General features: G+C 41.2%; 1 protein-coding gene across 3 annotated transcripts in view; it reads right to left on the bottom strand.

Annotated features, from left to right (window-relative positions):
• Nucleotides 1-6,155: 6,155 nt before the first annotated feature.
• Nucleotides 6,156-14,299, bottom strand: part of POLQ (DNA polymerase theta) — a 97,464-nt gene continuing 89,320 nt past the window's right edge. For all 3 annotated transcript variants that reach the window (XM_041002883.1, XM_041002882.1, XM_041002881.1), the window contains 3 exons: nucleotides 10,273-10,426; nucleotides 7,242-7,357; nucleotides 6,156-6,856 (listed from right to left, as the gene is read on the bottom strand). In XM_041002883.1, the coding sequence (XP_040858817.1) occupies nucleotides 6,743-6,856; nucleotides 7,242-7,357; nucleotides 10,273-10,426 (384 nt within the window). In that variant the 3' untranslated portion in view covers nucleotides 6,156-6,742. The remainder of the gene's footprint in view (nucleotides 6,857-7,241; nucleotides 7,358-10,272; nucleotides 10,427-14,299) is intronic.

Below are 14,299 nucleotides of genomic sequence, written 5' to 3' on the forward strand. Positions count from 1 at the left end.
TACAAATTGGGGGGCAAATTGGGGGGGCCCACTAACCAACCCTAAGCTAAAAATGTTTTTTTTGTAAATATGAAAAGTACAAATGTAAAGGCAAAACCTCTACATGCCAGCCTTCCTTTTAGAATTTTTTCAAAGGGATCCACTGAATCCCATCTTTGAATTACAATTGCATGGGCTTCTCACTTCTGCACTCAATATTGAAAATACCTGTTTGACTTGCTTCCTCCCTCCCTTTATCCTTCTCTCCCTCCCTCCCTGTACTTCCAGTATTCCCCTTCTTCCTCCCCCCACCACTTCTTTTCTTTGATCCAAAAGTCAACACTTCAGACCCATACCACCTACCCTTGTGTTGGGGAAAGGACAGCCCTCAGGGGGATGCAGTTGGAGGTAGCAGTGTCAGGGGTGTGGCTATGGGAGCCAGGTGGAGAATGAAGAGAAAGTACAATTAAAAGGGAAAATTAGAACCTATTTCTCTTTTACATTTGGACTGTACTATTGCACAGCAAAGTGGCTGAGTTTAGTAACAATGTATTGTATGTTACAGTATAGCTAAAAGAGATGGATTTCCAGTGTTCTCACCACAAAGCACTGATAAATATTTGAGGTAATGTATATGCTAATTACACTGATTTGATCATTCTACAGTGTATACATGTATCAAAACTTCCCATTGTATACCATAAATATATATAATTATTGTCAATTAAAAATAAAACATTTTAAGAGGGAAAGTTAGAATAAACCCTGAAGTATTGATTAGAGTTGGAACTATCAAAGTATGTTACACACGCACATAAAACAGGATGCTTCAAAAAGTTCAGAAAATAGATTTTTAAGTTCATTGTGGCACAAAAAGACTTTGAAACTCTTGCACATACAAGTTTCATAAAGTTAGAGGGAATGCACATTATGAGAAAACTGGGCAGACTTAGCTTCACTGTGGAGAGACCCCAGTTTCATATCAGAATGGCTGGGTTAGAGTTCTGGCTGCAGCTCCCAATTCTAGCTGCTTACTAATGCATATGAGGGATGGCAGCAGGTCCTGGCCACCCTCCTGGGAGATCTGGATTCATTCCTAGCTCCTGCCATTAACCTGCAGGCCAGGAGCTGGTATCGGTGGATTACGAGGTTTCTCTCTGCTTGCTCATTGGCTATCTCAAAAAGATAATGACAGTGGGGGGGAGGTCCTGGAAGGCGGGGATTGGAATTAAAACCCATCTGTATTATCATGCATGGATTTCTAAAATTGTTGTACCAAATCTGATTTCTTCTAACCCTCACCTTCCATGAACTTTCTGAGATATTCTACATCACATACAAGTTGTGGGAGGCAAGGGCTATTTTGAATCATGGAAAATACCTGACTTTGATTTCTTCACAAACTTTTTGAAGTATCCTATGTGTGTTTGTCTATTTACAGATGCCCAGACTCAGATGTAACTGAGTTTTTCATACAGGTATATGTGATGTGGAGAGAGGTTGTGTTGCACAAATGTATGTCCTTACTGTACACCGAGTGCATGGAGCCGCCCTCCAGGAGCAATGGGTACACACTTTGTGCTTAGATTCTGATTGCTAAGTATTGTTTTCTGCTGAGAGGAAATACAACTCCAGGGAGCAGTAGCTGATTTCCAGACTGAACATTTTTGTCCAAGAAAAGGTTTTTAGAGAATGATTTTTTGTTGAAGGTCACAGAAGACGGCCCGAAAGGACCTGCCCAAATATGGCTACAGCAGGGATAATCTGAGCATCAAAGATAATGACAGTGACTGAATAAAACAGGTGCTGAAGAGTCCACATTGATGCATGGAAAGGAGAAAGCTCTTCCTGACAGAGCACCAACCAGTAAATGTACATGAAGCTTACAACCCACCAGTTTCCAACCATTGCAGTAATGATTTGTGCACTGAATATCAATGGATCCTAAAACTAGTAAGGTCAAGTGTGATGGAAAAATGACATTTACATACTCTCAAATTATTCTCACAAAATATACTTGTGAATCATAAACACAAAATGTCATATATATGTCTATGTCAAATAGAAAATGCAGAATTATTTAAGTGATCAAAGTTATTACATTTAGTCAATGTCAGGAGCAGTGCCACTGAAATATTCCTGCAAACATGCACAGTAAGACCAGGTCGCCAGTTCCCTGATGGCTAGTGATGCTGAGCATCGTCATTTGTTGATCACGTGTAGCCCATCCTCCGATTAACACCTGTTCATGTCTTTTGCCAATTTAACTAGATTGTTTTGTTGCTGAGATTCTTGAGCTCTTTATAGATCCTGGATATTAATCATTTACCAATTCCATGGTTTGCAAATATTTTTTTTTTCCATTCTGTCAGTTACCTAAACACTTCATTGAAGGTTTCTTTGTACTGCAGAAGCTGCTTAGTTTGATGCAGTTCAATGTCAAGTTTTGTCTTTGTTGGTTAAGCTTTTGTTGTCTTTTCCAAGTCTTTAATTTTGCCAATGTCTTAACAGTTTTCCCAATGTTCTCTTCTAGCAACTTGATGGCATCGGGTCATAAATTTAGATAACTGATCCATTTTGAGTGCATGTTTGTTTGTTTATGGTATAAAAGGTCTAGTTTATATTGCTACACATGTAGATCCAATTTTCCCAACAGCTTATTTTAAAGATACTGTCCTTTCTCTAAAAAACTGGGTTTACCTTATTTATCAAAGACTAGTTGATTGTAATTGTGTGGATTAATTTCTTGGATTTCCATTCATTTCACTGGTCTACACATCTATTTTTATGCCAGTGCCAGGCTTTTCCATTTTCACTGCCCTGCAGTATGACGTGAAGGCTGGTATTGTGATACATCCAGCTTTATTTTTGTTGTTTAGGATTGTCTTAGCTATCCAAGGTCATTTATGTTTCCATATTAAGTTTTGGCATTTTCTCTTTGAGGAGAATATTGGTATTTTGAACCTGTAAATTACCTTTATTAATATGGACATTTTGATATTCTTGCAATCCACAAACATGAAAGATTTGTTTGTCTTTTTCTTTTGTGATTTTCATTTTAGAGATCCTTCAAATCTTAGTTACATTAATTCCAAAGTAGTTTTTTTTTTAACTATAGCTATTATGAAAGGCGCTGCTCTTACAAGTACTTTCTTAACCATGGCATTATCCATGTATTATAAGTGTTATTAATTCCTAAGTGTTGATTTCACAATCTGCAACTGTACCAAACTCTTAAGAATTCCAAGTCTCTTAGTGGAGACTTTTGAGCCTCCCATATATAAAGCTTATCCAAGCAATGACTTGACTTCCTCATTTCCAACTTGGATTCCTTTGATTTTTCTTGCCTAATGGCTCTAGCTATAACTTCCAACTATACCTAAAAGCAGCGGCGAAAGTGATTATCCCTGTCTGTCTGGTTCCAGATCTTAGATGAAATGACTCCAACTTTTCCCCATTCAAGATGGTGCTGGTAAGTGGCATTTTCATATAGTGTTTGTGTTGAAGAATGTCCTTCTATACTCAACTTGCTTGAGGTTTTTATTATGAAAGGATGCACTTTATCGAATGCTTTCTCAGCTTCTGCTGATATAATCACAAGCTTTTTAATCCTTAAGTTTGTTAATGTGATATATCACATTTATAGATTTATTGTATTGAACCATTCGTGCCTAACAGGTCCCACTTGGTCCTAGTGAAATGATCTTTCTGATGGGTGGCTGGGATCAGTTAGCTAATATTTTGTTGAATCTACTTGCACTTTGTTCATCTGGGATATTGGTCTATAGCTCCCTTGTTTTTGAATTATGTGATACTGGCTTCATGGGATGAGTTTGAGAGGATTTCCTTCCTTTCATTTGTTTTGAATAGTTGAAAAATTGGAATTAGTTCTTCTTTAAAAGTATGGCAGAATTCTGCGGTGAGGTCACTCAGTCCTAGAGTTTTATTTTCTCTGAGACTCTTAATCACTGATTTCATTCCTTCTTGGCTATTGGACTACTTAGCTTTCCTGTGGCTTCCTGACTCCGTTTAAGTAGACTGTATATGTCTTGAGATCTATTTCTTTTAGGTTTTCCACTTTGTTACAGGTGTTGTAATTTCTGATGAATATCTCAGTGATATTTGTAGTAATATCTCCTCTTTCATCTCTGACGTACTGTCTCCTCCCTCCTTTTTGGGGGCTGGGGGGTTTTGTTTGCTCCCTAGCCTTTAGGGTTTCTGATGAGAAATCAGCTAGAATGCTCAACGGGTGTTTCTCTCATGCACGTGTAGAATTTCAGTTTCACTGTAATGTGTCGTGGTGAAGAGCTTACCTGACTACTTGTTAGAGGTGTTTTTGTGCTTCCCTTATTCGGATCTCCCTTTCTTCTTCCTGTTTCTTCACTGGATAGACCTTCTTATCCATTTACTATTTCCATGTTTGTATTTTTTTTAAAGATTTATTTATTTTTATTGCAAAGTCAGATATACAGAGGAGATACACAGAGAGGAGGAGAGACAGAGAGAAAGATCTTCCATCCAATGATTCACTCCCCAGGTGACTGCTACAGCCGGTGCTGCACTGGTCCAAAGCCAGGAGCTTCTTCTGGGTCTCCCACGCGGGTGCAGGGTCCCAAGGCTTTGGGCCAACCCTTTCTGCTTTCCCAGAATACAAGCAGGGAACTGGATGGGAAGCGGGGCTGCCGGGATTGGAACCTGCGACCATATGGGATCCTGGCACAATCAAGGCAAGGACTGTAGCTGCTAGGCCACTGCGCTGGGCCCGTTTTTGGGTATTCTTAAACTTATTTGGTTGCTTTATAGTATCTCACAAATTTCAAACAGTTTTTTTCTAATTTTTTCTTTTTTGGGGTCTGTTTTCAAGCAGGTGCCTTCTAGCTCAAATATTTTTTTTCTGCCTCAGTCTCTTGTTGAGACTTTGCACTGTATTTTCTACTTGACATACTGAACTCTTTATTTCTGGTATTTGATTGTTCTTCAGACTCTCTTTGTAGATTCTTTCACCATATCATGCATGTTTTTCTTTATCTCAATAATTTGTTTCTGTATGCTTTTGAGCAATCCTGTGATCATTTTTTCCCATTTGATTCTCAAGTTTTCCCACTGAGTTATCTTTGACTTCTCATTTTAATGCTGAAGAGTTGCTGTGTGCCTTAAGACCCAGACTTCAGTGTTTGAAGCCAGCAATACTTCAGGCCTCTCTCTGACTCGGTTGACATATCTCTTCTGACTTTTTGCTTTCTTTTCACAAGGACTCTATCCTGGGTTATGTGGATGGTTCCAATGTAACAATAAACACACTCAAGCTCTGATATAATCACTTCAACAAAGTCCCTCTTTCCAAGTAATGTAACAACAATTCATAGTTGCAGGGAGTATGGTGTGAACCTCTCGGAGACTAGAGGGCTGTGGTTATTCTGCCTAACAATGTAAATATGTAAATTACATATGAATTTTGGGTTTTCTTTGTTATACAATCATTCATGGTCATACCTTGAGGTAGCTGAAATTTGAATTGTGTTGGAGAACTCATGTAGACAGTTTCATCATAGTGCTGGAATTTGTGCATAACTGTATCATGCAAAGTAAGAAAAGATTGCCTGTTTTAAGTCCGAATGATAAGTCACAAAGGGTGGAAACAAAATGCATGTGACTACAAGTGCAAGCCAAGGCTGCAGGAAATGAAGTAGAAGTTAAGAACACACATGCATTTATCTTATTCTGGAGCGCAGAATATGGATAGTGCTATAGCCTTTTTAAAAAATTGTATATGGGAAAAATAAATCTGCACCTTTACTATCTTCTGCCCCCCAAAATTGTCAACTTTCAAATTCACCAATACCCAATCGCTAATATGATAATCAGTTAATAAAACTTTAGTAAACATTTCTATGTGCTCTGACAGTGAGTTATGCGATATAGAACCTAAGTTTGATATTGCTAGGCTGAGTACAATATTGAAACACTTGATGTAAAGCTTCTCAAATACAATTTATTTCAACAACAAAATGGTCATTTCTGCACCTCTGTTTTAGTTTACAAAGTATACTCTTTTCTTCCAGAGTATTCCCATCCAGCCACAAACACAAGAGGCATGATGGGATGTTTTTTAAATCTGGTAAGCGTAAAACCATCTGGTTTTAAACAAGACACCTTTTGAAAAGGCATAATACTTGAATATTCCAAATACATATATTGTATGAGTTGGAGAGAGAAACGGAATAACAAATTTTATGAAATTACATTCCTAGATTTCATCCATGCCCAGTCTTACAGAATTCATAATTAGTATTTTAAAATGGAATTGCCTACTACAGTAGAATTAAATTGGCACTTGAGGGGGGTAGAAATCACATCCAGGATCTAACCAGTGGTATAAATGAGCTTGTGCTCCAGTTGGGGTCTACATGAGTGCCGGAACACAACGCTGAAACTGCCCGAGAGCAGTTTTCTTCATGCTTGGTCCAGTTAGATGAGGATGCAAAGTGCTAAGTGCATGATTTCAAGCACACATTCTGGATCTGTTTAAAGGCACAATAAATTATAAAAGGTAAATTCATATTCTTGAAGAGAATAATTAAACATGGTATGTTTCCCACAAAGTTTTTGGCACAACACAGAACAGATCCTAATATACATTCTGAAACACAGTAACATTTCTATGAAGTGCATCCAGACCTGAGCGTTTGTTTTCAAGATGCAGGTGAAGCAGAAATGTTCTTTTTGGGTAGGAACGTGGGAGAGGACCTGAGCGAATCCGCACTCACACATCAAAGTCCTTCAGGTCTCCCCAGCTCGAACCTATTTTCACTTTCACTTTGAGTTTCACAGAAAGTTTTATGGCATTTTCCATTTCATTCTTGACGATCTGAGCTACCTATAAAATGGGATAAAATAAACGGGTTAACAAATTCTCTACCCAAAGATTGTTCCAGTGAGAAGGTGATGCTGAAAACACCAAAGTCAGGATGCTCAAATTGCTGTCTTCCCAGAGCCGTGGCTTCTGACACCTACATCTGGCATGCTCACAGCCTGGAAAACTTCAGTTAACACTCCAAATTCATATCCCTAGCTTCTCTCAAACAGAAACATCCGTTTCTCCATCAGGAACTTCTTAAAGAATGTGTATGGACAGCACTCTTAGTGCCTTCTTTCCCAGTTGAAACTTGACATTGACACAGCCATCCTGGGGCTAAGCCCCAGGCACAGGACAATAAGCTGTCAGCCCCGACTTGTCAAATGGACGTAACATACAAAAATACCTGAACAACATCATCTTCTGCCACTTCATACAGGAGTTCATCATGGAGCTGAAGGATGAAGAAGCCTCCTCGGATAGGACAGAACATCCCAGGCAGCGATCTCTTGGGTAGCAGTCCTAGCCCGGGGAAATGGGAGACAGCTGATGAGCGCAGCACTGTGCTAGAGGCCAAGATTTTGTTTTAGCTTTAAGAGATTTAAAAAAAAAATAAATAAAACCCTTGCCAACTCAAATCCTATCAACTTCCTTAGGAAAGGAATCCAACAAGAAGTCAGTCAGTGGGTGTGAATTCTAAACTAACTGCTCATTTCCTTTCTCCTTGTGCCACCCTACCATCACCCAGCTCCTGCTGCAGAAGAATGAAGCAGCATCATTAGGCGGTGTTTTGTTAGGTGGACATTCCTTGGAATCTCTTGATAAGCATCATCAAAAGGCAGAATCAGTACTTCTCAATTGCATGATACACTCAAGCAGTTCTAAAACTAGAGTCCAAACATGGATTTGAGTGTATGTGAAATGTTTGGAACTGTAATAAAAGCCTGTTTCTCCACTTTTTCCTTTGGGAAAGATCCATATTTTTCAGAGGATTCTCAAAACAGGCTAGTGGCTAAATCCTTGCCTTGCAACGGGATTCCATATGGGTGCTGGCTTGTATCCCAGCTACTCCACTTCCCATTCAGCTCCCTGGGAAAAGCAGTAGCGGATAGCCCAAAGCCTTAGGTCCCTGAACCCAAATGGGAAGCCTAGAAGATGTTCCTGGCTTCGGATCGGCTCAGCCCCAGCAATCGCAGCCACTTGAAGAGTGAACCAGCGCACGAAGGACCTTCCTGTATCCCCTTCTCTGTGTATCTGCCCTTTCAATAAAAATAAATCTTTTGGGAACAAAAAAAAGAACCTATGATTCGAATATGATGAAAACTCTCTGCATTAGACTTAGCTACATTTCCTCCCTAGCAGATCCTGCAGGTGCAGACTGTGCTTCACATGATACCTTCAGAGTAACTATTTGTTCCTTTCTGCCACCCAAATGTCCAATCCATTCTTTGATTTATACCCTCAGTATCTTGATGCTGCCACTTTCTCCAGCAAAGGTTTGAACAGAGGTAGCTCTCACAGGGTGAGGGAACAAAGGCAGCTGCCCCAGGCAAGCTGCTTCCCACTCTGGGCTGCACAATGTGCCCCACTAAGCCCACATCACCAACTTGCTGGATATTCCAGCTTCTCTCCTCTTGGAATTCCTTTCCTTCACCCTCCTGATCTCCCTGGGTTACCTGGCTTCTGACCTAGAATGCCACGATGCCCTTATTCCCGGTATGTGCTACCTTTTTAGATAACCTCCCTTTCATCCCACTGATAGACTGCTACCTTTAATTCTTCCACTCACTGTTTGAGGCTGGTATCACCCAGAGACTCCTTTTGACACTTGACTCCTGCTATAAAGAGCTGCATAACTACTTCAGTCAACTGTCATATCTTCTGTTCTTAGTTGATTTTAAACCTAAATACATGTTGATAACTTTTGCTTCTAAATCCCCTGAGCATATATAGCACAGGGTTGTTTTGCAAGTGGGTACAGCTCTCAGCAAATGTATGTACACACATACACACATTCCCTTCCACAACTTCATTCTGAATAGGATTAAAGATAATCCTCATTTAATAAGTAAAACTATTGTATCTCTGTAAATATACACTGATGTAACTGGCTGTATTCTCTGAGACACCTTCAAAAAGTTCATGCAAAGTATGTAAAAAAATGCACCAAAATAACCATATCAATTAGTTTATCAATTGATTTTGTATTTCTATGAGCTTTCTGAAATACCTCCATCTTCTGCAAATAGAAAATCGCATCCTAAGAGCCCACCGCTGCCATTCCCGCTCTATCTCTAGTAGCTTATTCTTCCACTGTATACCTCAATTGATGATTTCAGTGACAATGAAATGATTTTTAAAGCATAAGTACAGAATGTGGCAAAAGAGACTTGTTGGAAAAAATAAACATGAGTAACTTACCAAATTAATAAGAGAACATACGGAAAACATGAAACAGGAGTAAGCTGACAATATCAGCAAAATAACATGCTATAAGTAGATGAGCTAGTTGCCAATTCCCACACTTCAGAACACTAAGGTGATTTATAAATCAAGATGTTCTCCAAGCAAGGTCCAGAAAGCACACAGCAGCCCTCAATCAGCAAAGTCCAAATGGCTCATCATAGCACCACGAGGTTATTTGATTTTTTTTCTCTTTCTCATAATTGACTAGCAAGGTGAACAACCATCCTGGTTTTAAAACTTCCATGTCTTGGGACGCGGTCTCCTGTAACAGGACATCTATTACCTCTGCTTTTCAAAGGATTTTCCAGAAGTAACTGTACATCTGATATTGTTTTAGGATGAATGAAGAAGCAGATAAAAGAATTCACCAGTTTTCTCTTATATCAGACATTAAAAAATTTTGCAAAAATGTAAAATGCATTAAAATTTTGTTTTGAATATATATTGTTTTCATAAAATAACTTCTATTAAAATTCTTGAATTCCCAACATTATACATACAGCACACAGAAGCAGCAGCTCTTTGGGATCCTTAGCCATTTGTAAGTGTACAAAGACATCACCTCACCGTTTGAGAACTGTTAAAATATAGGAGCTGCTGCTGTGACTTAGTAGGTTAAACCACCCATTTAGAGTGCTGTCATCCATATGGACACTAGTTCAAGTCATGGCTTTTCTACTTCCCATCCAGCTCCTTGTTAATCAACCTGGGAAAGCATCAGAAGACGGCCCAGGTGCTCGGCCAGCATCCACATGGGAAACCTGGAGGACATTTCAGGCTCCGGCCTGGCCCAGGTTTAGCTGTTGCAGTCACTTAGGCAGCGAGCCAGTGGTTGGAAAACCACCTTCTCCCATTTCTGTTACTCTGCTTTTCAGATAAATCAATCCTCAAAATAACAACAAAAAGAATACATTTGTTTTTGATACCATCATCTCAGCATATTATCACAATGGCCTCACTGACCAACAAACCTGTTTTGTTGCTTTGGAGCATACCATCCCGGTGACCGTGGGATTTGAAGGCTGAGCGGAGGGTCTCTAGTTGCTTCTGAATGTTAATTGTGGCTATTTTAACTATATCAGCTGCTGATCCTTGGACTGTTGTGTTGATTGCCTGGCGCTCAGCCTATGGAAAGGAAACAAGAAGAGGTGCTCTATTAGATCTGCCAGATGTTTTCATACTTACCCATCCTGTCCACAGATCATGTCAGAATGGTAACCTGGACTGATGAGCCAGGACCAACCATTAGACTGCATCCTAAGAATAACAACTGTAACGATCCTAGAATGGATTCCCGGCTAGCCACATTAGAGCAGACTAAACATAAGGTCAGATTGTTTCAGTTTAGCATTCTTCAATACTCAGGAACCCCCAAAACAGCATTGCATTTTGCAGCTCTAAGTTATTTCATAAACATTTGTCATCAGTGCTTTAGCTAATCAAACTTCAATGTAAAGGACTTATCCCAAAATACTCCTACACCTACAAGGATGTGAGCATAATATCACTTGTTTTGCCGTGGGGAGGCCAGTCCTAAGCCTAGGGCACATTATAATGGCTTCGTGCCAGTGACATAAATCAGAGCTTTCAGTGGACGACTGAGGCTGCTGGGGAAAAATGCTGATCCTGGGAAGTAGCAACTTCCCTCAAACCTGTGCTGCTGTGAGCTGCTTGACGGGCAACCAAGGCTGTGGAAGTCATCCAGGGCCAGTGGGGAAAGAAGGTGTAAGTTAATATCCAGGTGTAACTTCCTCTGAACATCTCTCCTGATGCCCCTACCGGGGGTGGGGGTGGTAACTTAAGTGGGATCCTCTGGTTCCTATCAATGGGGCTATAGCCAGCGTCTGGAAGATAAAATATCTGCTAGACAGACTTGTTAAATAACTGTTTTGTTAAATGCTGATGAATCCGCTTTAATCTCATTCAGTTGCTACTGTGTAGAGTGACAGAATGTCAGCCATATTCTTCCTTGGAAATGTAGGCCTTCGTGTAGTAGACAGTGTTATTGCTGCGTTTACTTGCTGCCTTTCTCTGTGACATAAGACTCCTTGCCATGAGATTTGAAGTGCTATTTTCCATTAAAAAAAAAAAAAGGCTTCACATGTCTTTGTTCAATGAAATAAAAAACTACCATCTAGCGTACCTACGAAGTTTAAAGACCTATCCAACATCTCTATAAGCAGGGGACATTTCCTTTATTCTCAAGTCCAGAATAAAGATTTATTTTATTTCTATTGGAAAGTCAGATATTCAGAGAAAAGGAGAGACAGAGAGGAACATCTTCCATCTGATGATTCACTCCCCAAGTAGCTGCAAAGCCCAGAACTGAACCAATCTGAACCCAGGAGCCCAGAACCTCTTCTGTCTCCCACGCGGGTGCAGGATCCCAAGGCCTTGGGTTGTCCTTGACTGCTTTCCCAGGCCACAAGCAGGGAGCTGGATGGGAAGCAGGGCTGCCAAGATATGAACAGCGCCCTTATGGGATCTCGGTGTGTACAAGGTAGGGCTTTAGCCGCTAGGCTATAGCACCAGGCCCGATAAATTAACTTCTTGTAATAAGCCACCAAAACTGCGGGATGGGGTTTTGTGACAAACGCAAGCAAAAATATGCCTAATACACACTTCATTTTCATGACATTGTACTACTCCAGTTCCCTTCTAAATGAACAAAATTGACATTCTTATAGTTTTTTGTTTGCCACAAAGCTCAGTTCTTTCACCACCAGAATTTTTGACCTACACAAAAATACAGGCTTCCAACAACAGACAACTAAGCCGTTAAACCCCATGTACCCAGTTATAATAACTGAACCTGGAAAGGCAAACAAGAAATGCCTCTTAGAATAAGTCAGCAAAAAAAAAAAAAAAAGAAAGCGAAAGAGAAGCAATAGAAGTATGATCCTGCTATCAGAGGCCTCCATTTCACAATATTCCAGAGGCGGCGGCGGGAAGGCTGCGGGTCAAGCAGAGCTTCTGACAGCCACGAGATGACCAGGGAGCACACACTGGGTTCAGAGGTCAAGAAACAGGGAACAGGGGGAAGTGGTAAATCATCCAGCAGCAATCCAAAATCAACACCCCAGGAAGAAGGGAGGTCAGAAACAAGTGGCGCCAACAGCCTTGCTTCTCTGTCCTTGAAGCAGGAGGTGCTGATCAGTCTACCTTCCTACAGGAAGCAGGAACACGGATTCTGTCTGAATAAAAGGAACATCACAGCACAAGCTTCAAATAGTTTCAGTGCTGGATAGCCAGCTTTTGATTTGATCAAAAGTAACCAGACAACAAGGAGTTGAGACAATGTAGAAAACTAGAAAAAGGAGCAGGCATTTGGTACAGTAGTTAAAATGCTGCATCACACGCCTGCATCCTATGTAAGAGTCCTGTGGTTTGAATCCCAGCTCTGCCTCCAAGCCAGTGTCCTGTTAATGCACACTCTAGGAAGAAGCAGGTAGTGTGGGTGGGGCCATGCACAAGGGAAATTACAAAGGAGTTTCAGATTCATGGCCGCAGCCTAATCCAGGGTCAGCTGCTGCAGGAATTTGGGGATTGTACCAGTGGGCAGAAGAACCTTCTCTAAATTAAAACATAATAATAAGAAGAAAAACTTAAAAAGCAAAGGAAGGAGGGTAGAGGGAAGAAGGAAGAAGGAAAAAAAGGATGATGAAAACCAAAAGCTAAAACGAACTATGGGGATACAAGCATAAGAATTAGCAGGCAGCACAGTATCTTATCAGGCCAATCTGCTGCAGTGCCAGCATCCCACATGGGCACACATCCAGGTCCTGGCTGCTCAACTCTCAGTCCAGCTTACGGCCTGAGAACGCAGCAGAGAACGGTCAAAGTCCTTGGACTCTGCGAACACCTGGGAGACCTGGAAGAAGCTCCTGGCTTCTGGGTTCCAGTCTGCTCAGCTCTAGCCACTGTGGCCATTTAAACAGTAGACAGATGGAAGCACATGCTCGCTTGCTTGCTCTCTCTCCATAAATGTGAACTTCAAATAAAAATAAATACGTCTTTTTAAAATATTTATTTCTATTTGAAATGTAGATATACAGAGAGGAGGAAAGACAGAAAGAAAGGTCTTCCAACTGCTGGTTCACTCCACAAGTGGTTGCAACAGTCCGAGCTAAGCCAATCCAAAGCCAGGAGCAAGGACTTTCTTCCGGTTTCCTATGTGGGTGCAGGGTCCCAAAGCTTTAGGCCACCCCTTTCTGCTTTCCCAGGCCACAAGCAGGGAGCTGGATGGGAAGTGGAGTAGCCAGGACATGAACTGATGCCCATATGGGATCCCAGCGAATGTAAGGTGAGGACTTTAGCCACTGAACTATTGTGCCAGGACTCCAAAATAAATAAACTTTTTTTTTTTTTAAAATCAAGCATGAGAAATACAAGACTATGGATGACCAAAGTTACTGTATAACAACATAACCATTTATAGGAGGGAGCAAGGCCAGGGTACAAACATGCAGCCCTGAATTGAGTGGTGGGACAAAAGCAGGTACAGAGCAGAAGGAAAATCCCTGCCTGGCTGAGGGCAGTTCACAGGCGATGGGGGCAAGGTGTGTGGATGAGGAAAACATGTTGAAAACAAGGTTGTAGCCCACAGCCCAAAAAGGAGGGTGAGCAAAGAGCAAGCTACAGGAAGGAAGCCCAACCTGTGGACAACAATCTTGTGGTTGGAGTCAACAAAGGAAGAGTGAACAGGCAGAATCCAACAGGAGCCCCCAGAGAGGGAGCACATGAAAAAAAGCCACAGGATAGGGCCCAGTGCCGTTGCCTAGTGGTTAAAGTCCCCACCTTGCATGCACCAGAATACCATATGGTCGCTGGTTCTAATCCCGGCAGCCGTCTATGGCCATACCACCCTGAACTCGCACGATATTGTCTAATCCCAGCAGCCCCACTTCCCATCCAGCCCCCTGCTTGTGACCCCTGAAAGCAGTTGAGGATGGCCCAAAGCCTTGGGACCCTGCATCCACATGGGAGACCTGGAAGAAG

This window comes from Ochotona curzoniae, unplaced genomic scaffold, assembly GCF_017591425.1.
Source record: "Ochotona curzoniae isolate NIBS_2020 unplaced genomic scaffold, NIBS_Ocur_1.0 scaffold_2587, whole genome shotgun sequence".
Taxonomy (NCBI): domain Eukaryota; kingdom Metazoa; phylum Chordata; class Mammalia; order Lagomorpha; family Ochotonidae; genus Ochotona; species Ochotona curzoniae.